Source organism: Ammospiza caudacuta, chromosome 3 (genome assembly GCF_027887145.1).
Source record: "Ammospiza caudacuta isolate bAmmCau1 chromosome 3, bAmmCau1.pri, whole genome shotgun sequence".
NCBI classification, from domain to species: domain Eukaryota; kingdom Metazoa; phylum Chordata; class Aves; order Passeriformes; family Passerellidae; genus Ammospiza; species Ammospiza caudacuta.
Genome location: NC_080595.1, coordinates 71,824,583 through 71,852,255, shown reverse-complemented (window position 1 = coordinate 71,852,255; position 27,673 = coordinate 71,824,583). Strand labels below are relative to the sequence as shown.

Below are 27,673 nucleotides of genomic sequence, written 5' to 3'. Positions count from 1 at the left end.
ACAGGCTGGGTGGAGAATGGTGAGAGCAGTCCTGAGGAGGACTTGGTGTGATGGTGGATGAGAAGTTCAGTGTGACCCAGCAAATGTGTACTCAGAGTCCAGAGAGCCAGCTCTGTCCTGGGCTCATCCAAAGCAGTGTGGCCAGTAAAGAGAGATAATTCTGCCCTTCTGCTCTGCTCTCCTGAGACCCACCTTGAGCACTGCATCCAGCTCTGGGGCCCCCCAATATGAGAGGGATGTGCACCTTCAGGAGTCCAGAGGAGGCCACAAGGAGGAGGAGAAGAAAATGAAGAAGAGAAGGAGAAGGAGAAGGAGAAGGAGAAGGAGAAGGAGAAGGAGAAGGAGAAGGAGAAGGAGAAGGAGAAGGAGAAGGAGAAGGAGAAGGAGAAGGAGAAGGAGAAGGAGAAGGAGAAGGAGAAGGAGAAGGAGAAGGAGAAGGAGAAGGAGAAGGAGAAGGAGAAGGAGAAGGAGAAGGAAGGCTGGGAGAGTTGGGGTTGTTCAGCCTGGAAAAGAGAAAGTTCCAAGGACACAGCACCTTCCAGTACCTAAAGGAGTCTGCAAGAGAGCTGGAGAGGCATTTTTTACAAGGGCCTGTAGTGACAGGACAAGGGGGAATGGCTTCAAACTGAAAGAGGGTGGGTTTAGATTAGATATTAGGAATAAATTCTTTATTGTGAGGGTAGTTAGGCACTGGAGCAGGTTTTCCAAAGAAGTTGTGGATGCCCCATGCAACATTCAAAGGGTGGATGGGGCTCTGAGTAACCAGCTCTAGTGGAAGGTGTCCACACCACTGGCAGTGCATTGGAACTAGATCATCTTTAAGATCCCTTCCATCCCAAACCATGCTATGATTCCATGACTGTGTGTTATAAGTTCCAAATGCTAAGAAAAAAAGCCCCAAATTTTTATCATTAAACTGATGGTATTGCTTAAGGTGTGTATTTTCATAACCAGGCAGAATATATGCCATAATATAATTGCACACAGAGACTGAAATCACTGGTGAGAGATAACCTGTTGACCAAATGACAAAAAGGCTCCTGCACCTGCAGTTAGCAGTAAGTATAAAAGTTCAGTGTACGTCTTCCACCACAGTTGGCATAGCTGCAGTCAAAGACAGTTGTGCAATTTAGACCTTAGCTAGTATTTTGAAAACACAGAGGGAGGGGCAGTATTAAACTACTGGAGAAATGTTTATGAAAGGGAAGGACACAAAGTAGATTCCAGCTTAATTAGGAACTACTGATCCACAGGGGAAAAAAATAAAAGGAAAAAAAAAGGCTGCAGTTATGAAAAACTGATATTTTTGGACAGCACCTTGTTGGGCTTTATGATGAGCTCCAGTTATGCACAACACTGTGTAATAGCTTTGTTTGCCAGTCTCCAAAACAGCCAGATCACTTTTTATATCATCCAGAAATATGCTCTCTTCATTTTATCTTAGAGAATTTATCTTAGAGAAACTTTCAAAAATCAGTTACAACCTTTGTTTAAAGGTTTTATTTTTGAAATGCTGACAGCAGCTTAGCTCTAGCATTGTCTACAGAGAATGCTACTATAGAGATACTTAAATGATGCTGTCACACAGAGTAGAATAAATTATTTCAATTGCAAATCAGCTAATTATATATTAAATCTGGTACCTACTCCTCTTTTATATAAGAAAGGTTTTTTATTGCTCTGGATGAAATGGTGTGCCCAAAGCCATATAAAGAGCCATTTTGTTTTTATCCTATCAGTATCACTCAGTGTCTCAATTTAAGATTTGTATTTCTAGTCATGTGATAGCCTCAAGTTTTCTTTTCACTTCATTTTAGAGTTTTGAAATTTTCAATGTACACATTGACAAATATCCCAGAGGTCAAATCCCAATTTATTAATGTCTGAAATCTCATTATTTTTTAATAAATCTCATTAGTTTAAGACCTAACTGATGATTTTTTATGCTTAGGCTTATTAAAATTGATGATAATATAACCAATGTAAATCCCTTCTTTATATAAATGAGCAATTAGAAACAATGTAAGCAATTACAAGTTATATAAATATGTTTTCATTAATTTTCTGATAAACATATGAAATTTTCCCTGTGGAAGGCTGATTATAAATCACTCACAATCAATCTCTGCAGAAGCAACCAGCATAAAGGAGAGTCAGCCTGGCTTTCCTCAATCAAGTCTAGAAGAAATGAACTTGCTTTACCTCAAAGACAGAATAAGCAAAAACAAAAGGAACATAACTTTAAACTGAACTTTAGATACACCTAGGTCCTCTTGGGAGAAATATGCATTTCAGTGTTGTGTCCCCAAGAAGAATCCTTTCAGCTTTAACCATAGGCCTTGTATATGGGATCATAAAAAAGAGATGCATCCTTGGAGCTCTGTGTAAGCAAAACTCCTCCATGTGGTTTACATCACATCCTTCCCAGGCTGGTTCCTTCAAACAAAGTTTTCTATGCAGCCCAGATTGAGTATTTTAAAGGTTGGAGCTTTATCTCTTCTTTAAAATATAATCACCTTTTGGGGGTTGGATTTTTTAAACAGACTTTTTGTCTTCTCTTTGCCTACTGCACCTTTCTTAGTTGAGCTGCTTATCAGAAGATAATGAAAAGGTCTATGATATGAACTGTTAATAATCAAGGAAATGAGACACATAAACTTTTAATAAATATCTCTTATATGTTCATTCAATATTAAACTACAGTATTAGTATTGGTTGTATCAGTATTAATTAGTATTAATTAATTAATATTAATTGTGCCAACACAATTAATTAATTAAACTAATACATCTTATTCTTTGTGATGTATCTACTGGTCTCTCACCATGGGCAGATGGAGGGAAGAAGGCAAAGCACATGGCAGCCTGAATTCCTATTGCAAAAATAAGCAGAAAAAAAATCTGGTTTGACAAGAAGATCAAAGATGAGGAGAAAGGGCACAGTTCCTTTTCCTCCCTGGAACCCCTTCTCTGAAGGTCAGTTCTGATTATTCTGTACCCTGGTAACAGAAAACAGTTGATAATATTGTAAATTACCATTCCTTCCTTCCAGAGGAGCTAAGAGAAGCCTGGCTCTCTCATTCTGTCATGCCTGCTAATACTTCTGTACATTAATTGCTTCTTAGATTTGTGTACTTTTGTTGACTCCACTTTAGTTTAAAAGTTAAATGTGTAAACGTTTGCAGGAGCAAGGCCTGAGTTTGTGTACTGACTTCCTTTAGACTGGACTCAAATGACTGATATGACATGGGGCTTTTGGAGACTGGGGAAGGGGAGAAAGTGGGAGTTTTGCTCATATGTGTGAATTCTCTTTTTCAGCAACACAACCTTCTCAGGGAGGTTTAAGTGAGCCTTTTCATTTTCAGGAACACAACTACAAGACATCTCAAGCAACAGTTCCCATATGCTTTTTAATTGCCTAAAAGTAAGGGCTGACACAAGTTTTTAGAACACTGAAAAACTAATAACAATAAAAAAAACAGGATTACCTAATTCTCTTTCTTCAGTCCCACTTTGAAGATCAGCTGTAACTGGTTTAGATTTTGTTTGAATAATGTAATATCTTTAGTAAATTAGGTACAAATAAAAATTGAATGTAGCTACAACTGATCTAAAGGTATTCCTAAGCAAACTTCATAGATAAAGATAAAACATTTATGTTGTGAACTAAAATATTTATTTGTGAATTAAATTCATAATTGCATTCAGTGTATTACATTCATTAATCAAATGCGTATGAAAACCTATATAAGCATGATAGTAATTGCAATGCCATTAACCAATGACAGAAGGGGGCTTTGACAGATGAACAACAATTTGGTAAGGTAAAAATTGATTTGGCAGAAGATCCAAAAGCAAACAATATTCTCAGTTTCACAAAGACAAGCTTTGAGAAACCAGAGAACTTATTTGTGAAGTCAGTGACTGAGGAATTCAAATATCGAGGATAATACAATTATTTGAATTGAAAAGGATTAAAGTATGTGGACTTTGTCTCAAGAAAGCAGAAAAAGTTTTACTGAAGAGAGTTGAATAAATAACCACAAGCAAATCCCAAAACATTTGCAAAATGGCAAAGAGGCTTAAGCACAAAGGAAATGTTATCTGAGGGATGAAGAAAAGGAAGGACAAAGTGAGAATTACCAAAAGTCAGGCTGAATTAGACTTTCAAAAATATATGAAAAGCAAACAACAAAAAAGATTCTTCATTGCCATAAACTAAAGACAATAAAGAAAAGGACTGTAGTGCTATGCAATAAAAAGTACAGAGGAATGGAAGATAATCTTGACAAAATATAAATTGCACTTTACTACTGATCTGAAGTGAATACTTTGCCTCAGATTTTAATGAGTGCATTGACTGACCGTGGGAGTAAAGTCAGTTTAGACAACGGCAGGAGTGTGGGGCAAAGCAGCATTCAAAACAAGGACAGAACAGAAATCAAGAAAATGAATGTAAGACCCTGCATCTTCTTCACCCCATTTCTGAAAGGAACTGACGTGTGAGCTCATGGGTCTACTGCCTGGTGGCTGGAGAGGAGCAAATTTCACACCCATCATTAAAGTGATGGTTAATTTCAGCAGTGGAGTTTTTATGGCCTATCACCATGATATCCAGGCCTGTAGAACACATATTAGCTAGCAGCAAGTATAACTTGGGACAAAACTGAAATTGCTAAATTTTTCATTTAATTAATCTTTTCCAAATGTAATGGATTGATTATTCCATTAGCCAAATATTTGCAACTGGATCTACAACTTAAGAAGCTTAAGTAATTTAATGTTTTTAATAAGACATACACTGTCCAAGTATTAAAGTTATGCTATTTCTGCTTTACAGTTTCATACATACAAAATTTTATAAGAGCTACTCAATTGTCAACGCTTCCTTTTTTTTTTCCTTTTTTTTTTTTGTCAGCAAGTATGATTTATCATGAGATAAATCATATGACAGCACTACACTTACAACTATCAGTCAAATCTGAACTAGCTGCAGAGGAAATCATAGTGGCACCCTGAAAATTGTTTCACAGGACAATTCTTCACATTTACCTTCCTCGTTTAATTTAGAAGGATATTTCCTGGTTCTAGGTAATAAATCCATCTATTCAGTAGGGAATAACAGCATTAGGTGCTGAAATCACTATTTTGAGCTAAAAATAGCTCCCATTACTGAAAAATAATTTCTGCTTTTTGCTATGACAGTTTCTATTGCTACCATGTAGCAGAATAGCCCAGATTTACTGAGAAATTCTGTTCTGAGACCTTTGACTCTCTGAACTGTGAAGGTGGCTGCAGTTTGCTGTCCTTTCTGTAAGCAGAAACCTGAGAAGCAGGGCAAGTAATTGAAAATGGAAATGGAGGAGCAGGGCCAGGTTGGCAATAGTAGGGATGAATGCTTTTGTTTCTAAAAGAAGTGAAAAAATGCCTTCAAAGTCATGCCTTGTCTATGCCTACACTGGCTCTGCAGCAACTTGCTTTCCTGTTCCTTTTGTAACAATTGAGGAAGACACTAAGGCAGTGCTGCTCCTCACAGCACACTAGTTTTTGCTTTCCACAGTGACATAGCAGAGATGCAGAGAATTAGCATTAATATAACTTTTACATAAATATTAACAAGGAATGTTCTCCTTCACAAAGAGTGAGCACGACCCGTTACTGCCCGGTGGGTGGAGGGCTGGTAAAGGCGGCTTTAATTCTGCACTCGAATCTCAATTTTTCTTGGCAATGCCTCTCGTGTAAGTTGGCTGCTCTAAGTTTGCTGCCACAGCCTCCTATGGATCATTCCAGCTGCTCAAAATAGGTGTCCAAAGTGAGGAAACCTCTACACAAGAAGCATTCCCTAGGGAGAAATTTCCACAAGTCTACAGTTCCTCTGTGCTACTGGGAAAGAGTAAAGAGACTGGCTAAGAAAACAGAATTCATCATTGTCCTTTCCATTAAAAAAAATAAATTCATATTTTCTCATTTTTCATTCTGGACATGGTTATTTGTTGACACCAAACTTACCCCCTTCAAGAATATGCATAAGACCAATATGGGTAACTTAGCTTCACACCAACTCTGTGAGCTCTGTGCTCTGCAGCTGGTTATAGCAATGAAAATGGGGAGCAGCTTCAGCACCATACAGGCTTGCATTCGGTTTCTGACTGCCCCAAAGCTCTGTTTTGGTATGCAGAACCTCTGAACTCTGACTGTTGGGCTTGGTAACACACCTAACATTGAAAAAAAAGAAGGGGTTACAACAATAGTCACCACAGGTTTTTTGTAACACAGAATTTCCTCCTGCACACAGGGCAATGTACCTGGCCAGTTACAGCCTGTTGTGCCAGCAGATTACTACAAAGGAACAAGATCATAAACAATTTTTGGCCCCGTGTCTACAATCATATGATGATATCTGAGCCTTCCTGTCTTCCCAAGCCATTCTTCCTCCAGATTAATGTTATCAAAACAATTTCAAAACTGGTCTAGTTAAATTAGTGCAACCCCTTTGAATGGATATTTTCAAACCTGTTGGTCCTTCAGCTCCTGTCCTGCCTTTTATCTCTGGGTAATCTCAGTTGTAAACATGAATTCAGCAAACATCTTTCCAACACTGACTCATAGAACCTCCCCCTAATCCAAAACAATCTCCTTCTGTCCTTCCTGAAACCTCAGCCTGTCTCTCAGACAATACTTTGTTCATGTCTAGTTGTCAGTCAAGTTCAAAAAAGAGCTTTCACTGTTTCCCTCCTTTCCCTCCTCCACCTGTTTTTTGTGTATCTGTCAGCAATCCAGACTCCCATGAAGGAAAGCCTGCAGCCTTCAGCATTAATACAAATCTCTTTTTAGGTGATCTGGCCTCAAATATACAACATCACCCTGCTACTTTTTCTAACACATCAGGAAAAATACTATTCCATCTTACTCAGTGTTGAGATCACTTCCCTCCTTATGTCAGCTGGTGATACTGAGCTGCATTGCCCCTTTCTAAACTTTCAAACAAGTACTTCATGTGGTTTCATAGGTTATCCATCCCACTGAGACGCTTCCCAGAAATAAAAAAAGAATGTACTTCATTTTTTAAAAAATCTTGTCCTCCTCTGAAATATCTCAGAAGCATTCTTACAGGGAATTGGTGTGCCTTAAAACCAAGGGACAACAGTCACAGCTACTGGGTTGGGGCCACTCTGACTGTAGTGAAGTCTGTCTGGTAGCAAGTGCCAAGTCCTGAATTGGAAAAGTCAGAAAAAGAACAAATTGAGGGGGCAGAAAAGAGAACTGTCAAGACTTCAGGAAATTATGAAGTTTGTGAGCACGTGGTCCAAGAATGCTGAGAGACCACAGCATAGTCAAGATCAGGAAATCAGAAACTCCATACGAGACAGGATCCATGACAAGAAATAGACACATCTGGCTGGAGCAGTGTCACACAGATCACTTGCAAACAGCAAGTAGGATCAAACACCTGACTGAAAACTAGAGAGGACATTAAATCAACAGAAGACAGAATTAGGAACTAGTACTACACATCTAGCAAGAAAGATGGGTAGACTGGTATTGAAAGTAAATGTGGAATATGGCTGGACTAAATCCATAAACTCTCAGATGTAGTGCTATTAGCACTTTAAGCAGATTTAATCCATTGTGACTACTGAAACTAGTGGTCCTGCACTCCCCATCCATAATTTCATGTGCATGCCCAAGCACAGCTTCTTATTTATACCAACACAAGCATCTATGTAGCTGGGACACAAACTGCCTTGGGAAACTGATGCCAATTAAAGCTGATCACAATTAAAAACTATTAACCATCATTAAAACTAAGTAGTCAGCATTAAACTTGATGCAGTCCACTGCACAGCCATGCAAGTGCTCATACTGGCACAAGGAAGGAGGCAGCATGGAGGTACAGAAAAACGGCTGAGAAAGGAAAACCCTTTTTATTTAGAGTTGTCACAACTCACACTAAGTTAATAAAAGCCAGTGAAGCCCCAGCACTGGAGAACATGGTTCTCTGCCAGCTATTAAGGCTGTGCCATGGGAACGTACAGCAAGCAGCTACCTAGGGAATGATTCACGTCCAGCTGCCTTGGCAATGACTCACTGGCTTAGTGACTCACTCCGCTGGTGGACAGAGCCCACTGCCTATTATGCCGTCCGATACTGTCTCACTGTCTCCTAGTAGGGACTCATTCATCTGTCCCCAGCCATCTGCTGCTGCCTGTCCCGTGTAGTGCGAGCACCGTAGGCTCTTCGGGGAAGATGGGATTTTCTGTTCTTCCTTTGGTCACTTGCGAGCCTTTCCTCAGACTACGGAGTATTGCAGCACTGAGTTTATAATGTGTTATAGTATCGCTAGAAAATGCTTTAGGAGACCATAGACATATGTGGTTTTCAACAATTTCTTCTAAATATTAGAAAAAGGAGTGGCAGGCTGTCAGGACCCGCGCACACAGATCCGCGGTCGCTCCAGCGAGCGGACACAGATGCACATGCCCTGCCCGGTCACTCGCTCCTTGTGCCACACACCCGCGTACCAGTGGCTCCCCATTTCTCGGTCACACATGCTGGGCACCTGGAAGGGGCGAAGGGAACGGGAACTACGCCTGAACGCTCGGCTGAACTCCTCTTACGAGCGAGGGAAGCGCCTTACGGCGGGCGCAGAGGGAAGGAGCGCGGGGTGCGGGCGCTGCCGCCGCGGCCCCGGAAGAGCCCAAATTCTCGGGTTCGCCCCTCGCTACGCGCCGAACGGTTTCGGGGGATGCTCCCCTGCCGTCTCTAGGCCATGTTCAGCCCTGCTTGCCCTGGCACGGCTCCCTGCCGACCACAGCCCGTGCTTCCCCCCCACGTTCGGGGCGGCGCGGTCCGATCCCGGTGCGGCCGCCACAGCGCGGCCACAGCGCGGCCCGAGCGCTGCCCCGGCCCGCCGCCGCCCGCGCTCCATCTCCCGCTCCCTGCGGGCCGGCGGGCGGGAGAACTGCAGCGGGAGGGGCCGGAGGAACCGGCAAATGCCTTGACGGGCGTCGCCGCCACCCTATGGGAAGCGGGGGAGGGCGGGCCGGAGCGGCGGCCGCCCAATGTGCAGCGCGGCCCGGCGTGATGCGGCTACCTGCGGGGGTATAAAGGCGGCTGCGTGCGCACTGGCCCCTCGCTTACACAGTATGGCCGGCGACATTAGCTAGCGCTCGCTCAACGCTCTTCTCTGTAACAGGGGAACACACGGACTACAAGGAACCGAACCGCATCGCCCGCCCGCACCCCCGCTCGGACTGTAACCCGCTCACACACGCTCACGCCGCATCCGCCGCCGCGCACTCCGGGTGGTTTTCGCCCGTTTAAAAAAAATCCTTCCTTCTTCTACTTATTCCTCCTTTTTTTTTTTTTTTTTTTAATTAATATTACACAAATCCCCCCGAAGGTGAAACCCGCCCGGGACGGACTGAGACCCGGCGGCGGCAGCAGCGCGGCCCGTGCAGCAGCAGCGAACGGTGGCGGCCGGGGGCGGCAGTTTGGTTGTCGTTTAATTTCTGTGGTTGTTGGTTGCCGAGTTGTCTCACCATGAAGGAGAGCGGTGCACACTTCTTCGAAGGGACCGAGAAGCTGTTGGAGGTGTGGTTCGCCCGGCAGCAGCCCGCGCAGCAGGAGCCGCACCAGAGCAAGGGGTCCGGCGACCTCCGCACCATACCCAGGTCCGCGAACGGCCGGCGCGGGGTGGGGTCGGAGCGGGGAGAGGCGGCGGCGGTGGCAGCGCTGCCCGTGGGGGGCGGCCGGCGGGGCGGGAGGGTCCCTGAATGGCCCGGGTGTGGCGGCGCTTTGGGGGACGATGGCGGCCGCGCCGGGGGAAGGCAGGTTCCGGGGTGGCCGTCGGTGGGGGCTGGGCTGCCGGCCGCCTTCCCGCTCTCCCGGTGACAGCCCCAGCATCTCCCCGCGGGGGATGACCTTCCGCCGCCCTCCAGAGACCCTCGGGCAGGGAGGCTCCCCTCGTCCCGGCGGGCGGGAGGTGGCGGTGCCGGGGACGGAAGCCATTCCGCGCCGCCACCTCGTGCAGCCCCGCGCGGTTCCCGCTGGCAACATGTGGCGGTGGCGGCGGAGCGCAGCGCGGGGCCGGGCGTGTGCCGGGAGCGCCGCGGGGGGAGCGGGCGCGGTGTCGCAGTGCTGCTGGCGGCCGGGGCACAGCGGCGGCGCCCACCGCTCTGCGGCGGCTCGTCCCGCTCCTACGGCCAGTTTCGGGATGAGAAGGCTCGGGAAATCCCTGGCCGTGCCGTACTGCGGACAGCGGGGGCTCAGGAATCCCCCTTCCCAGTAATGCAGGCTGGAAAGGGAGCTCCCAGTGGCTGTCGCGGAGAGGGTCGATGGTTCTCTCTCACATGGCCGGTGTGGCGGCGACCTCCGGCACTGCGTAGCCGGACAGGTCCATAGAGCGGCTCTCGCCGAGGGAAGCAGGCGGCACCCGGGGACCCTTCCCGTGCCTCCCAGCGGTGCGGTGGGCACCGGAGCGAGGGAGGCACCGGGAGAGCAGTGCCCCCGCCTCCCCCGGCAGAAGTGTGGCTGGAGCCGCGATTTACACGTGAGTGTCCTGGCCGCGCTCCCGGGCCGCGCCGCAGCTGCCGTCGCTCTCCCCCATTGAGGAGCTGAGGCCAATGGGAGCGGGGCGCCGCGGAGGGCCGGGCCGCGCCCGTCACCCAATGGGCATGTGGGGAATGCGCTGGCGCCGCGCTCGGCGCCGCCCGCGGCGGGCGAAGGAAGGCCCGGGGCCCGCTCCGCTCCCGGCGCACGTGCTCGGCACCGGCTCCCGCCGCTCCCCGCCCGCCGCCCGGGAATGCGCCCGCGCCGCCTTTGTTAGCGCAGGGCCCGATGGCCACCTGCCGGCGCACGGGCGGCTCGGGAGCCCTGCTGGCACGGGGCGTCTGTGCTGCACATTGCCGGTACTGTGGTGTGGAGAGGACAGCGTAGAATCACTGGAGCTAGGTGGTCTTTAAGGCCCCTTCCAATCCAGACCATTCTAGGATTCTGTGGAATATTTAGATCTCTGACTGTGAGGGTCCAGCTGTAGATCCACAAAATATACTCTTCTGGAAGTGTCAGAAAATGGTAGCTGCAAGGTTGAAGTACAAAGCAAAATCTGCAGAACTATGGCAGAGTTCATTTTTATTGCAGTGACAATAAAAATGGTATGTAGGTGGATCAGTTGACATAGTTGGGAAAGGTAGGCTTGTCCTAAGCAAACAGGGCAAATCTGAAGGTTATACTCATGTGAGTAGTTCACCTTCAGTATGGTCAGCTGTTCAGATTCGGGTGGTTGCTGGAGGGTCTGGCTCTCAGTGTATCCAGATCTGCTTGTGCATATCACCGTTACCCAAAGGTCTCTTGTCAGAGTTTGGGCAAGAGAGCTTGTAATAGTGCTCTCAATGTTTGGAATATGCTAATCATCTCCATTCAGCGATGTATCCTATTTGTTTTTCCCTTTGTTTTGGTATTTCTCGGGAAATTTCCCATGTGCATATATTGGTGGAATTAGCTGTTCACAGATCTGAATTGGCAGTGAGCAGATAACTGCCTCTTTTTTAAAGTAATGAATAGCCTATGTGTGTGCATGTCTGAATGCTCATGGTTAGTGGAAGCTTCATTTTTTTTGTACCAGAAGCACTGCGGAGTATTTTTACCTCTGAGGTAATTTGCTTGTGTAACTTTGACTTGTGAAGCTATTTAGATCTTTCTGAATAATGTACTTAACATGGAAGTCATCAAATGTGGTTTTATGGCTCTTTGAGGCTTAGTGGCATAGCAGGTACGGGGTAGAAGCTTGTATAGGTAATGTCCAGGCAATCCTGGAAGGAAAATCCCAGCTAAAATACTTGCAGATGATGTGAGCCCCTTAGATGCTGGAGGAGTCCTGTAGTGTTTGACTTAAAATGTGAAAGATTGCAAAAGTACTCGTTTGCCTTTGTGTTAAGACGGAGATGTAGTTTAGAGACGGCATTCTGCGAATGCTTTCCTCGCTGACACATTCGTGCTCTGGCGCTCCATTTGTCAGCTGAGACTCGTGTTTGCAAAACTGCAAACTTAACTTTTAAACCCTGAGCGTTTCATGTAATTGCAGTGTGGGTACTGGGATAGTTCCTTTGTGTGGTTTAGATAAGGCTGTAAAGTTTTAATAGAGTGGATAAAAACTGTTAACTGTTGAACGTGTGGTCTTTAACACAGTGTCAGTGCTGTGAGCAGGCTTTGAAGACTTTTTGTGTTAATTGGCTCTTAATACAACATGTTAATCTAAGGTGCTTGCTTTTCTTGGTAGGAAACTGTGACATGTCTGAAAGTGTTTCTAGCATGAAATGACCTTGTACAAACATTTTCTTTTGGAAAACTGTCAAATTAAATTACCTGTTACAGCTGATACGTTGTGTTCAGGACTTTCATTCGCATCTATCCCGCTATGCTAATTCTATAAAGGTGATTGAATGGACTAGTTTATGTTGACCAGAATCTGAAATCAAAGCTGAAACTGTAGAACAATAGCTAAATTAGAATCAAGTTGCAAACCAGTTGAGCTTGCCTTTTGTATTGTAATACCTGCTTAGTAGTGAAATGTGAGCCATTCATCTACTGAATGACTAAGCTGGTTTTCAAAGCTAAAAATTTCCATGTTGTGTGTGCTTGTTAGGGATTAGATATTTTAAAGTCTTTGGATATCTTGAGCTGATGCAGCTGAGACTTTTTCCACATTTTTTCCCTCCTATGGGCAAACCCGCTTTCTGGATAAAAGTTTGGATTATGTGTAATGTGTTTCAGAAAAGATCTTTGTCAAATTAATACCTTCAATAAAGGTCCCAGCTAAAAAGTATGGAACTTGAGCTTTTACTTGGTTGTTAAGTTTTGGGGTGTTTTTGCTCACTTGTTAATGAATTATGCAGAAAGGTCTTGTGGTTGAAATAGTTACTGGCAAGCATCTCAGTATGCCTACACTGCTTATGTCCAGTAGTGAAATGAAGTTAATGTTTTGTGGTCTCAAAATAATTTGCTTTAATTTTATTGCTTGTTCTCACTATGCTTTGTAATTTTATTGCTTGTTCTCAATATGCTTTTTTCCTAAAAAAGTAGCCCTAAACTCTATATGGAAAACAGGGTTTGCTGAAAAATTGCTGCAAGCCCTGGATTTCCATGGTGACTGTGTAGTGCATTCACTCTCCCCACAGCTGTGTATTCCTTCACATGGTGTGCAGCTATGCATTTTCCATCTGAAGGACTATCAGGGTCTCGAATTTACAGAAGTTTGAAACCATAAATAAATGATGCCAGTGTTAGAAGTTCATATCTCAGGCATTCAGCCCTGAGGAATACTCTGAAATTGACCTTATTTATGGACTTTTAATCTGCTTCTTTTTTGTCTATATTACGTGGAGACACAAGCTGGAGAAAACTGCAGCAATGAGCAGTATGGGGTGACACCGATAGGACATTGTGATCCTGTGCTCCAGGAAAGCTCCCAAGCCCTGAGGCACTCATGAGTTGGTAGGAGCCCTGCAAATCCTTGCTGTGTGCTGCACCCTGTAGCCCGAGCAGCTCACTGCTGGAGCGTGCTGTGCCATGGTCTGCTCCTGCCATGCTTTGGAACAAACCTGGAGCGACTCTGGAAACAAGACAGGGCTGTGCTATGAGCCTCTATCCCAGTGTACTTGTGGGGCTTTTTTTATGGACGATGCAAGCTTATCTGGAGAACTTCATGTAGAGTGCAGTCTTCCCCTTATCAGAATGGATATCAATTAGATTTTAGATCTGGTTCAAAACTACTGGTAAAATGTTTTCTTGTTACTTGAAACTGTACCTAAAGAGTGGTTTCACACGATGGAAACAAACCCTTTTATTCTCACTTCTAGTGATTCTGATCCTGCTTGCAGAAAGTGAAGACTTATGTTGAAGCCTTTCTGACATTTTCCTACGTTATCACGCAAAGTGCTGAAGCATTTGGGTACTCACTGGCTGGCAAAGGTCTGGGCCCTTGTGAGACTGTAGAAAATAAATAAGCAGCTCTTGGCGTATTCCTCAGAGGGCGTTCCTAATGGTTGTTTGCTCAGCCGGGAGAACGGGAAGACTTGGGGCTTTTGATAGATACTTGCTGTGTGCTCCTTCTGGAGAAAATTACACTCAAGTTTGCCCTGAATGTTGCTTGTCAAGTCCTGCTGTGCCTCCTGGGGCTCATGCTTCCTCGAGCACTTTGGATGTCCTTGGATAGGAGACTTGGGAATACCCATTGAGTGTCTTTGGATGTAAAGGATGGAGTCCCCATTCCATGTAACTGCAATAGTGGTGTTAGACCCACAAGAGGAGAAATAGAATGCCTTCAGAGCCCAGCTGTGGCCATCTTTGTGCCATTGCTGAAATATCTTGGTTTCATTTGGGAGAGATGCTCTAAGTAGTTGCCTTGGGACTTTGTAGGTAAGAAGGATTTTGTGAGCAGTACTGCATAGAGTCGCTTTCAATGTGGATGCAATTTTCCACCCAGGTGCCTGTCTCTCAAGATTAAGTGCATGTCCCTGGAAGGCTTCTTAGGTTTAGGATAAGGGAGATGTGGGCAGTCTCTGTGTATCTATGCTCAGAGCATATAGAGGGTGTGACACTTTTGTGCACCCCACAGATATTGCCTATGTAAACTTATCATGTTGCAAGGGTCTTAGCCTAAACTCAGGCTGTGGTTCAGGGTAACCTATCTTAAACAGCAGTTTTTAAATTTTGTTTCTAAGAGGTAATAATTCACATGCAGCTGTGTGCAGAGAAATACGCAAGCTGCTGAGAGGTGCTTTAAAATGCTTGTGACTTCTGTGTGGTTTGTACTGTTTCTGCTTGTTTTGGGATGCTTGAAAGCAATGTTCCAGCTCTGCTGACACTGATGTTTAGCCAGCTTCATGTGTCTTGGCTGCCTCCCCTCCGTGTAGGCAGTTTAGACAGTTTTAGGCTGTCTGGATCGTGGTATTGGCAGGAATTTGCCTATTTAACTGTAGCCTGCTAATGAGGTAACTGATACCTATGTGGCTCCTAAAAACACTTAGTAGGTAACAGGTAGGGGTAAGACTTTGCTCTGCAGTTGAATGCTTGACATTAAAACAAAGTCTTACCTAGTCAAGATTAAAAACCTTACGGTACTATAGAATTGTCAGCTGTTCTATTTAATGAAAAGCTATGCAAGAGTATGTATGTAGCTTAAACTGTCTTTAGAAGTTCCATATGATTTCTTTCCTAAGAATTCCTGCCCTACTGCAATGCAGCTTTTCTTCACAGTGCTGTCTGGCTGCCTTAGCAAGTTCCTGGTGGTGGGGTGGTGTGCTTGAGGAGGCTGTTGGTTGCTGACAGGAAAGAGTGCTTGATGTAGTTCTTAATCTCTTCAAATTGCTGTTAGCACATTCCCAGTTGGCCTGAAACAGCATTATTGTGCCTGGTGTGCTTGACTCCTGTTAAAGAATGTGTTTTGCCCCTGAAGGTAAAGGCTCAGAAGAGGCCAATAACTTGTGTGCAAAAGCATGGTTTTATCTGTCAAGGAAAACTTCCTTCTGAAATAAAGGAGCAGATATGATGCTTTGGAACTGGGTTGAGAGGAACTATTGACTATTCATGAAGCATACTTCCTTCAATTAAGCTTCTTCTCAATTATAATAGCTCTTCCCTACACATACCTGGTTGGCAGTTTGAATGGAGCTTATTTGTACTCTGGTAAAAAATCTGTTGATAAGGCACTAAATATTACAACACAGGTATAGAAGTAAATTGTTAAGCTTGATTTTTTTTTTTTTTTCTTCCCTTTTGGGATGTTCTGCTAGTCAGGTGTAGAACAAATAGCTTTTTACCATTCAAGCAAGGACAGGTCTTCACACTTGAGTAGATGTATTCCATTTTCATTTGCTATTCTCTGAGAAGGTGCAGTCATTTAAGGTGCATCGTGCTTGCCCATTCAAGAAACTAATTTGACTCTGGATAAGTAGCAGTTATTTGAAAATTTGGAAAGGGGATCTTTCAACTTTGGAATGAAGTGGTCCATGAGCCTACATAAGTGAGAAGTCAGTCTCATGTCAGTGTCTGCAGGTCTGCTGCAGAACTTGCTTCCAGGAAGAGCTGCCTGTGACTCTTGAGTATAGGAAAGCAATTTCCAAACTGGCATTGTTCTGATGTCTGGCTATGGGAAATAATTTAGGAAATAGTAATGCCTTGCACATTGATCATTGAAGGGGGAATTTTGAAGAGCAGAAGTCCATGGTGGCACTTCATTGAGAATCAGTCTTATTTGGGTACCCTTTTTTAGTTGCAGGCTTTGCTTCCAAGTTAAAACTTAACTCAGCTATGAAATTAGTAGTATTCTCAAATACTTAAATTACTAACTTAGCAGATTTTTACTAATTATTGAATAGCTGCAATAGATGTAGTGATAACCATTGAAATACTACTTTAAACGTTGATTTTGTTTCTTCATTCAAGTGTGTGTATATATTGTTTGTCTCAGCTAGTGACAATTATATGGAACAAAAAAAAGGGGGGGGAAGAAATACAAGAGTTAGACTTGTAGTGAACTTAATCTACTTGGGACAAAGTAGTCCCAGATGTTCTTCCTTAGCTGTGCTTTAAACAATAGAACATGCCAAATACTAAGGTCATCTTGTTTAAATAGATTATGTTGGATCAAATCCAGCCTTTCTGTAGTTTTCTGTACTTAGCTTTAAAATGCAGACAGATACAGGCCAGTATCCCTGCAGAATTTCTCCCTAATGTGGCCAAGTCTCATCCTGGGTGCTGCAACCCTTTGTTAGTCTGTGTATGCTTCTAGAGCAAGCCTAGCATCCTGTCTGCTTCTAAAGTTGTAGCGTTTTTCCTTAGTGCTGCTCCAGACAGGACAAATTATGACCTGGCCCTTTATTTGTGTAAAGGCTGAACACAGCATTTAGTGTATGCTTAGCCATGGTTTCTGTAGTATGATAGTGAGCACTTGAGCAAAGCTGTGATATGCAAAGGTCTTGTGCAACTGCAGATTTCAGCCATGGTACCTAAATACCAACTGTGGTACCAGTAAGCATAACAGGGCTTCCTTTGCATTGTGGGCTCTGCACCTCACACACAATAGTCACTGTTGGTGCTGTACTGACCCCTCACTGAACTACCAGACTTGTGACATCCTCCTCTGCTAATGTGTCTGGAGCACGGACATTTCCCTGAAATGCCTGCACAGAGCTGCACTACAGTGGTGCTTAAAGAAAAAGGGTCACCTGCCTGCCTGAGGCTGAGGTTTTGACTGTCTGACCGGGTAAGAAGCTTGTGAAGGCTGAGACGTGTGCTCTTGCAAAGCCTAAGATAGCTACATGCCCATTAATGCTTGGACAAGTACAAAATCAGATTTGTAGTAATGTACAAATGGGGTTAGTACAGCTCAGCATCAGGGAACTCTTCCTCACCTTTCCCAAGTGCAATGTCAGACTCTGGGTGTTTATTTAATGGCAGATAAGATGGTGGTAGGGATGCTGGAATGGTTTGAACAATCTGTTACCTAGCTCAATTTACAGGAAGAGTGACTGGCAAACTTAGGCTGGAGCCAGAGAAAAGTTAATCCTTTAGTACTCTTACTAGCAAAATTGTATGATTTTTCCAGGAGCATTTAGAAGATAGTTTATATTGTATCTATTTCACTCTTTGCATTTACCAGCCTTTTTAAGGTGAGCAGCCATTTGAGTTTTAGGAACAGAGCTAACTCCAGTCAATGACATAAGTATAGAGCTGAGTAAATGTGTGGGACTTGAGCTGAGCACTCAAAATAACCTTTTTAATTTGATGTGGAGATTTGAGTGTCTGTGCTGTCATGTCTGTGTTTGCAGAAAAGCATTTCATCAAGGGTCACTAACTGGGGTAAACCTCACTTTGATTTTAAGTATCTGGTTATACTACAGAATTTCTAAATTAATCAGATGTGCATTGATTATGAGTGTTTCTTAAATGGATAGGATTTTCTTAAATGGATGGGATTTTCTTAATGTGTGTTCTGGTTGAATCAGATATATGAATATTACTATTCTGTTGTACTTTAAATGGGAAAGTCCTCAGGTATTATTAAAGGTACAGAATTCAGTTTCAAAAGGCATTCTCCTGAATGAATTAATTAATTGAGGGAGAGGTTAAGGCATTTATTTGCTGACTGTTCAGAAAGGCTAAAGAATATGTGGATTATTTCATTATACATGTAACAGAATCTAAAACTTCAATTTCATGAACTGACCAGTTTTCTGAGGGGAAAGACTGGTGGCTGCAGGAGAAAGTGTGTTGATGGAATTAACAGTGAGTGCTCTGTCCTGGCATACAGCCACAGACAGGGCTTTTGCAGTGTCAGTAAAGGGTGAGAGGTCTGCCTCCTGAAGAAGGATTAGGCTGACGGTTTTATATGGGCAAGCTGAGCTTGCTTGGTGATGAAAAATTGGCAATTTTTTTGTGCTCCTAGCTCCTGCAGTTTTTCCAGCTCTACTGATGAGCAGCTTAGTTTTGTGCTGGGTTAGTAAATCTCTTGGATCGTGACTTCTCTGAGGACAAGAGCCAGCACAAACCTGCAGGTGGAATATGCTGTGGGCAGGGAGAAGTAGGACAGTTGGCAGTCGTGTAATTTTGTGACATCAGGAAGCTGTATCTGTTCCTGTCTTATTTATAGCAAAATTGACTACACTGAATTCTACTAGTCTGGTGTAGACACAAGACTGAAGTGACAACCAAAGTAGTTTTTTTGCAAGCCCATCATTTCTCTTGAGTACTTGAAAGCCTTTTGGCTTAACTTGAGCCCTTGTTTTTTGCTTATTTTTTTCAGATTCTTTGTGAAATGAATAAGTAAAGAATTGAATACTAAACCTCTGCCACCATATGGAATTTTATTACCATAGCTACAGTTTGCACTGTATGAAGGAATTCTGTGATCCTGGTTTCATTGAATTCAGGCCATTGAAATGTATTTGTTTTTAGCTTTTCAGCGAAAAGCAGGATTTAAAGTTATCCTGACTCACCTGGTTAGAAGCTTGAGGTTCCGCATGCAGCAGATCATGGTAACAGATTTTTAGGACTACCGAGCCATCAAGAGCAAAGAATGGAGTATTACTGGATTGTGAGAATCAGTCTCTGTATGAAAGCTCTTCCCATTTTGTGCTGTCAGATCCAGTAACTCAAGACTCTGGTCTTGTTCGGGCTTTTTACCCCAGGCTTCAGCAAGCTTTGGTTTGTTTAACCTGTTGTTTGTGCTCTTCTGTAATTTCTTCACAGGATTGAGTGGGACAAACTTCTGGAGAATGTGCATTGTTTGATCATAAGTGTGACAAAAACTGACAAGCAGGAAGCTTATGTACTCAGGTAAGGCATTGGCTCATTCTTTTAGTCCCTAGGAAAGGAAAAAGCGAAAGCTGTCATTTGTGATTCACTGGGCTGACAATCCAATCTTGAGTTAATGGCAGGTTGATGGCTACAACTTGCAGGGGTCTCCTGCTCAGAGGTGCAAATCTCTTCATAGTTGTGTTTCTCTTTTCCTTTAACCAAAAGGATGGGCGGAGCTGTGGTGGCATCACTTAATTTTGTCCATGGGTAAAGTGTCCCCAGTACAGAATTTGAGTATTACTTCAGCAGAATAGGCTGTAGGTGTCACTTACAGATTGGCAAAAAAACCTTACTGGTAGATCAGCCTTAGCTGTGCATAAACACAATCAAGTGGAACAGCTCTTCCAGCTGTAAACTGTAGCTTTCCTGGAACCCTGCAATTTTTGTTGTGTGTGCAGCAGTTAGTTGTAAGGACACTACTTTTGCCATGTGTTTTTCATCTTGCAAAATACTTTCTTGCTTTTTGTACATGAACTTTACAGACACATTTGACATTCTCTGTTTTACTTCAGATTACAAATATTGAAGTTCTTGTACTCTAAAAGATTGCCTTGAGGGCAAGGTTGTGCTAAGAGCAAGCTAGTCAAAGAAACTGTGTTCAAGTCTTGTTTCTTCAAGCTTCATATATTTAAAACAAAATTCTGGAAAGAGTAACTAGTTGTACTGCATCCTGGATTAAATTTAACCTTGATTTTGGATTTGTAAACAGCATTCCAAACTGAGTTACTTGAGCTAATTTTTACTCCTGTTGTTCAGTTACCTGATAAAAAGATACTTGTTACACATGTTTAGATGTCCTGGATGTGGCATCAATGCTATCTCCAGTTCAGCTGGGCTGTAGTTAAGTATCTGACTTAGTTTATATATAGTTAATTTCTGTATCTTGCTTATGAGGCATATCATATAGCTGTGCCTGTGTACCCACTTCACAGCATGTTTGTATTTCTCAGGTAGTTTGAGGGTGTCTACTGTGTGTGCCCTTTCCTGTAGTGTGACAACTCTGTAATATCATGCTTGGAGCAGGTGTTTGCTTTGGTAAATCATAACAGCTCTCAAATGTTAGCTGCATTCTATTGATTTGATCTATTTGCTAAGTATGTTTGTGCCATATGCTGGTCACTTAGATTAATGCATTTGGTTGGGATAAGGACCAAGACCTAACAACTCCTTCCTGGATTGTTTTCTGTAGAGCACTGAATATCTTCTTAACCCCTCTTTTACAGTGAGAGTAGCATGTTTGTCTCCAAGAGACGTTTCATTTTGAAGACGTGTGGTACCACCCTCTTACTGCAAGCACTGGTTCCCCTGTTGGAGCTTGCTAGGGAGTACAGTGGGTTTGACTCAATTCAGGTAAGGTGTCAGAAATCTTCCTTGGAATGTTCAAAAAGCTTTTTGCTGCTATTTCAAATGTATTAGTTTAATGTATATACATTTTTATTAAATATTCTGGATCTGGATACTTATGTATGCTTCCCATAATGGGAAGACTGTAATGTAAGATTGCTCTGCTGCAGCAGTTGCCCTTTTATTTGTCTCTTAGTGGGTGCTAACTAACAAATGCCACTGAGCTGAGTTACTTAAGAGTAACTGTGCCCACTCTGTCTCGTGGAAAACAAGTTTGTAAGTAAGCTGTCTCCTGAAACTTAGAAATTCAGGTAGGAATAACCCTGTGCTTCTGAAATGGGAATACAGGTAGCAGTGTTTTGACAATGGAAACTTAGGTCCTGTGAAAATTCATGGTAAATGTTTGCATTTTTCTAGATTCTTAGATTCAAGGTGGATGGCTAATACTCAATACCTAAAATGAACCTTTATTTTTTCAGAGCTTCTTTTATTCACGTAAGAATTTCATGAAGCCTTCCCACCAGGAGTACCCACATAGGAATTTCCAGGAAGAAGTCGAGTTTCTTAATGAAATTTTCCCAAGTAAGTTGATACAACTTCAGCAAAGTTGATGTTACATGAGAAGTGATGAGCAGTACAATAGGTACAGGCTGCCAGACTAAAAATTCAGCAGTCCTTGCATAAAAGTCAAAAGCTATCAATATTAGTTTCTGGATTTCTGATACTAGCTTGCCAAGACCAAAATTTAAATTATACTAAGCTTGACATTTAACACCTAGTCTAAACTGGGGTCATCTTCAGACTTCCAGTTCACTCTGCACAATTCTGAAAGCCCTATTAAAAAGCTAGGATGGTAATTTAAAGTAAGTAATACACTGAAGAAAAATGTGGGCTTTTCACACATTGCTATGTGCAATGTGTGAAGTGTTGTGAAATGTGAAGAAGTTACTATGCTAAAACCTGAATTCAAACATTTAATGCAGTTTAGGAGTACAAGAAGAATCTTTAAGTGACAGGATTTTGAAGGAACATGGAAGCTGTGGTACTCATCTGAGTTACTTGAAAATAAATTATGATCATAAATGCATTTAATAGAGGCTCTAAGAGTTTCAAGGTTTCTCTTTGTGCATAGCTAAACTGTAATATCAATATCCTGATAGTAGCCTCTTAGCTGGGGTGTGCAGACCCATTCTGAGGAAGCTTGCTTTTCTGATTATTAACTTAGCATTCCTGAAGTTGAATGCCTGGTTATTTGGTACAGCTGCTGACTGCATCAGTGAACTTCCTGGGGTTCTGTGAAAGACCCCTGTCTTCAAATAGGAAATAAAGATAATATTATACATAAATGTTCAGCTGTGTTAATTAACTGGAGGCCTCTTGTCTTGTCTAGATGGAGCAGCTTATTGCATGGGGCGTATGAACTCTGATTGCTGGTATGTATGTGAAGTGTTTGAAGTCTTTACAGTAGAACCTGGTGCTGTCAGTAAGTGTTACATACTTGATTTGTGCTTTATGTAGGTACCTGTACACCCTGGATTTCCCAGAGAGTCGGATATCCAATCAGCCTGATCAGACACTGGAAATTCTGATGAGTGAGCTTGACCCAGTAGTTATGGACCAGTTCTACATGAAAGATGGTGTTACTGCAAATGATGTCACTCGTGTATGTTTGCTTGAAAACTTGAACACTTTGGGAAATGGTGGAAATTGGGCAACAAAATGCTTCATTCACTTTCCTTTTAAGACAAGGTTTATTTTGTGGTAGGAGAGATGTCATAGAAAGTATTGGGTTAATACTTTGGGAGGAAAATGGATTTAACCCAAGGGTGTTTTGGGGACTATAACTTCATGTTTTCAATGCCCTTCCTTTAGTGAAAGCAACAATATGCAGTGCTTTGGGTGATGGGAAGCTTTTACTCTGAGGAATGTCGGAGTAGGGATAAAACCACAATTTGAGTAACTTTCAAGGATGTAGATTGAGAAGTAAGGCTTATGCTGGAGCTAAGGAATGCAAAGGTTAAGTAGGTATCAAAATCTGGGTTAAATCAGGGAGATGTTTGGATGAGGGGAAGGGCACATTTGGGGTCTAAGCATAACTGGTTGTGTTTGCCTCCTTTACCCAGATGGGGAAGTCATGTGACGTGAGCAAGTTTTCCTGACGAGTACACTGACTTAGTCTTGTTTTCCATCTTAGGCTTTGCTTCTCACACTGTATTTGCTATTGAGATTTGGCTGTAGCTCAGGTACTGTGTGGTAAATCAAAATGCTTGGGATTGCACTCCTTCCTAGGGTATAAACTAGCGTATCCTTACTCTGGAGTAAAAGTAAACAGACTTCACTTTGTGGATAGTGCTTGAAGAGAAGCTCTGTTTTCCATTTCAGCAGCAAAAGCAAATATGTTTTGGAGTTCCAAGCTCTTTCCTTGTCTTGGATGGAGGCAGCTGGGCTCTGTAAGAGGCAGTGTGATAGCTTGCCTGCAGCTTGTCACTGCTATTGATGCTGTGACAGGATGCACACAAAGCTCATCTACAGTGGTACATGTAGTCAGACTTACCTGGTTTTGGGAGAATTCTGGTGTCTTCTTTGCTAAATAGATGTTCATTTTGCCTTTGAGGTAAATCTAAACATGTCTAAGGATGCATGATAGACAGAGTTGTTTGACTTTGTTTCAGATGAGTGGAATTCGTGACCTGATACCAGGTTCTGTTATTGATGCTACAATGTTCAATCCTTGTGGGTATTCAATGAACGGGATGAAATCGGATGTAAGTTTTGCACTCATTAATAATTAGCATTGGTAAATAAAAATAAATATTTGATGGTAATAATACCTTATTTTTTTTCAGGGAACTTACTGGACTATTCACATCACTCCAGAACCAGAGTTTTCTTATGTTAGTTTTGAAACAAACATAAGTCAGACCTCTTACGATGACCTGATTAGAAAAGTTGTGGAGGTTTTCAAGCCAGGAAAATTTGTGACAACTCTCTTTGTTAATCAGGTGAGTTTTCTTGCATTGTCTTAGCAGCTGATGAAATACATACAGACACAAATGAAGCAAGGCTAGAGATTTTACTGGAGATTAACAGTTTCTAGTTTGCCTCTATATTTGAGCGGTAGTTTTTTTAGAAAGTAAATACGCTCTTCAGTCTTGCTATGGCATGTACTAAATCTGATCTTCAGCAAATTTCAGAAACAGTAAGATGCAGTGTCCCAGTCCCAGAATTCTAATGACTTCCTATGTAGTTCTGTATAGGTATAATTTCTTTCCTTGGCATTTTCCTGGATTTGCCTGCAGCTGTCAGTTGTAGAACACCTGCTGTTAATAGTGTTGCTCAGCTAATCATAGAACTACAAAATTACTTGGGTTGGAAGGGACCTTAAAGATCCTCTTAGTTCCAGCCCCATGCCATGGGCAGGGACACTTTCCACTAGACCAGGTTGATCAAAGCCCCACCCAACCTGGCCTTGAGTATTGCCAGGCATGGGACATACACAACTTCTCTGGGCAACCTGCTCCAATGTCGCACCACCCTTACAATGAAGATTTTTTTTTTTTTCCCAATACCTAATCTAAACCCACCTTCTTTCAGTTTAAATCTGTTGCCACTTGTTCTACCACTACATGCTCTGGAAAAAAGTCCCTCCAGCTCTCTTGCAGCCCCCTTTAGGATACTGTAAGGTGGTGTAAGGTCTCCTCAGAGCCTTCTCTTCCCCAGGCTGAACAAGCCAAATTCTCTCAGCCTGTGTGCATAGGAGAGGTGCTCCACATCCCATAATTGTTCACAGAACAGCAGTACTGTATATAGGGAGCAGAATCACTGCTTGGGAATGAAACTTTCTGCTCCACTGTCAGGAAGAGTGTTAAAATATGTTAGTATGAACCACATATGAAATGCAGTGTGCTAATCCATCTCTAAATTACAGCTTTAAAAGTAACTTCCCACTTTTTTTTTTTTTGTTTTCCAGAGCTCTAAATGTCGCACAGTGTTTTCCTCTGCCCAGAAGATTGAGGGGTTTAAACGTCTTGATCACCAGATTGCCCAATTCAGTGATTATAATTTTGTTTTCACCAGTTTTACAAAAAATCGCCAGCAACAGCACAGTTGATTAAGAATGAAGAAAAAGCGCAAAAAGAAATCCCATATAAAAGGTGGTGGTTGCTTTCTAGTTAATGATTCAGGGGGCCATGCTTTCCACTCCCACCACCTTGTAGTTGTGGAAAGCCCTAGGTGTAATCATAGTATAACCATTTTGAATTGTATGCATTATTATATCAAGGAGTTAGATATCTTGCATGAATGCTCTCTTCTGTGTTTAGGTACTCTATGCCACTCTTGCTGTGAAATTGAAGTGCATGTAGAAAAATCTTACTGTATGAAACTTTACAACACTTGTAAAAATGATTCAGGTAGAATTACACACAGTATAGTTTTTCTCCAAGTATCACCAAAAATTCCCCACAGACAAGGCTTTCGTCCTCATTAGACTTCAGCCTCAACCTACTCACTGGGGACAGTTCTCTGTTAAATTGTCACTCCTTTTTTTTTTTAATCTATGTTGTGATTTCAGTCTAAAACAGTTTTTGATGAACTTCCATGATTTCTAATGAAACTGATTCCTAATTAACACTTTCATGTTTGGAGAAATTTCTTAAAACAGTTACAAATTGTTTTGCTACTACAGGTGGTGGTTGATTTATTTTTAAATCAGACTGACTTTCCATGCTCTGATACAGCTTCTGGGAGTTAGCTCAGCTCTCCTGTAGAGCTGGGCTGACACATTGGTCTTTCACCTTTAGTGACGTGGGTATCGGTACTAGAGCAGGCTAAACTGTCTCACCTCAATGGCCATTTGTCTGTCCACATCCCCGAGCTGTCACACCGCCACGCAATGGCACAACTTGATGAAGGTCCAAGACTTGACAGGGGAAGAGCTGAGCCAGGCTTCAAGTGCTTTGATGTTGTTGTGTGACAGCTTTGCAAAGTGCAAGTTGATATTGGCAGCGGGCATTTTCTGTCCCAGTCACCTGTTGTGTCAGAACAGGAGGCTGGTGATCCTGAGCCCTGGCAGGTAGGGCTGGTGGAGGAGTGGGATTTGCCAGTCTGGGTGTGTTGATTGGTTTGGATTATTCTCTGTGACCTGCCACTTTGGACTGTAAAGAGTGCTTCTAAACCGGTCCAGTGTCACTTCATTTTGTTGTTCCAAGCAAAGCTAATGCCTCTGTCTTGTGACAGTCCTGTGACATTGTTGTGCATGTGACTTATGTTGTACTTGATTGTTGTGACTTCATCTGTTTTTTCCTCCTAATTGCTAAGGTGGTTCCTCTTACTGTGACTTGAGGGCATTAAGTGAAGGTACAGAGCAAGAACTGTCTGGGACATCTGGACAGAAGTGAAGTAGAATGCTATTCATGGAGCATGAAAAGTGTGTAATTCAAAGTCACTTTAATGAGTATTGACTAAAATGCAGGCTTTGAAAAGCTGGCACACTTTCAGCTATGTTTGTTTGCAAATACTGGGATTTTAACAGCTGTGAGATCAGCATGTTAGCAACAAAATTGAGATTATTTTTCCCCTCTTGTCCTTGCAATGTTTTGACTCTTTCTGGTTTGATGCAATGGTTCTTTTGTTCCTTCTGTATTTATAAATGAAGCACTTTTTCAGTGCTTCTAAACTAAAGTCTGCTTGGTTAGAAATCAAGTGGTTGGAATGTTTTGATTTTTTTTTAAAAGCATATTATTGATGTTCTTTACCAGTGTTACCAATTACATGCTGTAAATGGCACTAAAGCTTTTTGGTGTTAATATTGAGGACCAATATTTCAATGGGGTTTTTTTTTTTTTTGTTCTTGCATTGTCCCAATTGTTCTGACTTTTTTTGGCTTGAGGTCCTTTAAGTAGACTGAAGATCCCTTGTCAAGTAAAACTGAAAGAGAATGCATCTTAGAAAAAGAAGCATAAGCCTCGTCTATGAAAATGAAAGCTGTTGAATGGGTTATTGAACTATCTGGGTGATCAGGATGGGGGGAGTATGGTGTTTATAATTTCTGTGGTGTTAGACTTTGATCATTTAAAAATATCTGTACCACAACTTAACGCTTCAATAAAAGTTCGCTTAAATTGTTTGTAGTGATGATCCAGCAATTCTATCCTTCATTCTCTTCATGCTTTATGGTACCAAATGGTTTAATTCTGAAACAGATTTGTGTCCTTACTGCTTATTTGCACTGCTCCTGTAGGGGGTGCATCTCTACACACTGGCAGCATAAAATGAGGCAGCATGTGAAATGGAGTCAAGTGAACATGTTATGCTGTTGTGCAGCTAAAACTGTTTCTCTAAATTAACTCAAAATTTATTGCCTACATTTAACCTATATCTTTTTCTTGAGCATTAAATATTCTAAATAGCCCTCTGAATTAAGACAACTGCTTCTAAGTAACAAGCTGGTGTGCATTTATGTACTTAAGCTTAGACTGGCTTTGAGAGTTCAAGGTGAGATTTATCTCTTAAGGTGTAAAGTGGGCAGGTGTCTAATCTACATAGTAACCTAGACCAGAAGCTAGTGGCTGGCAATGTCAGGGCTAAGCAAATGCACCCAGCACAATTGAAAATTCCTTGAGTTCATGTGTTAAGTCCTGCAGGAAGAGCAGCTGCAGTTTATTCATACCTGATTAAAGCTCCAGTAGTGCTGATATCCCCCAATCACCTAAGTATTATGTTGGTATTAGTGGCTTAAAACTTTTATATTTAGTTATCCAGAACCTTATCTATGATGTTACATATCTCTAATGGGGTTCTGGATAGTAAATAGTAACTTGTAGTTATTTCAAGTACTTAAGACTTTTTAAAAAAGCCCAACAAACTCTATGAGAATAATAAATTCCAATTTGCAGCATCAAGAGGTTGTTTTAACAATGTCAGCCATGACAAATGAGCGGTAATCTACCTCTGAAGGATACTGATGGAGC

The 27,673-nt window shown here is 42.6% G+C and overlaps 1 protein-coding gene across 1 annotated transcript; it reads left to right on the top strand.

Moving 5' to 3' along the window:
- The first annotated feature begins 9,154 nt into the window (after positions 1-9,154).
- On the top strand, positions 9,155-26,826 carry AMD1 (adenosylmethionine decarboxylase 1). Its single transcript, XM_058801694.1, has 9 exons — positions 9,155-9,673; positions 19,251-19,337; positions 20,582-20,708; positions 21,182-21,284; positions 22,093-22,135; positions 22,221-22,365; positions 23,375-23,467; positions 23,549-23,704; positions 24,673-26,826. Exons 1-9 carry the CDS (start codon positions 9,543-9,545, stop codon positions 24,811-24,813), a joined length of 1,026 nt encoding a protein of 341 aa, XP_058657677.1. The 5' UTR covers positions 9,155-9,542; the 3' UTR covers positions 24,814-26,826.
- Positions 26,827-27,673: the final 847 nt, after the last annotated feature.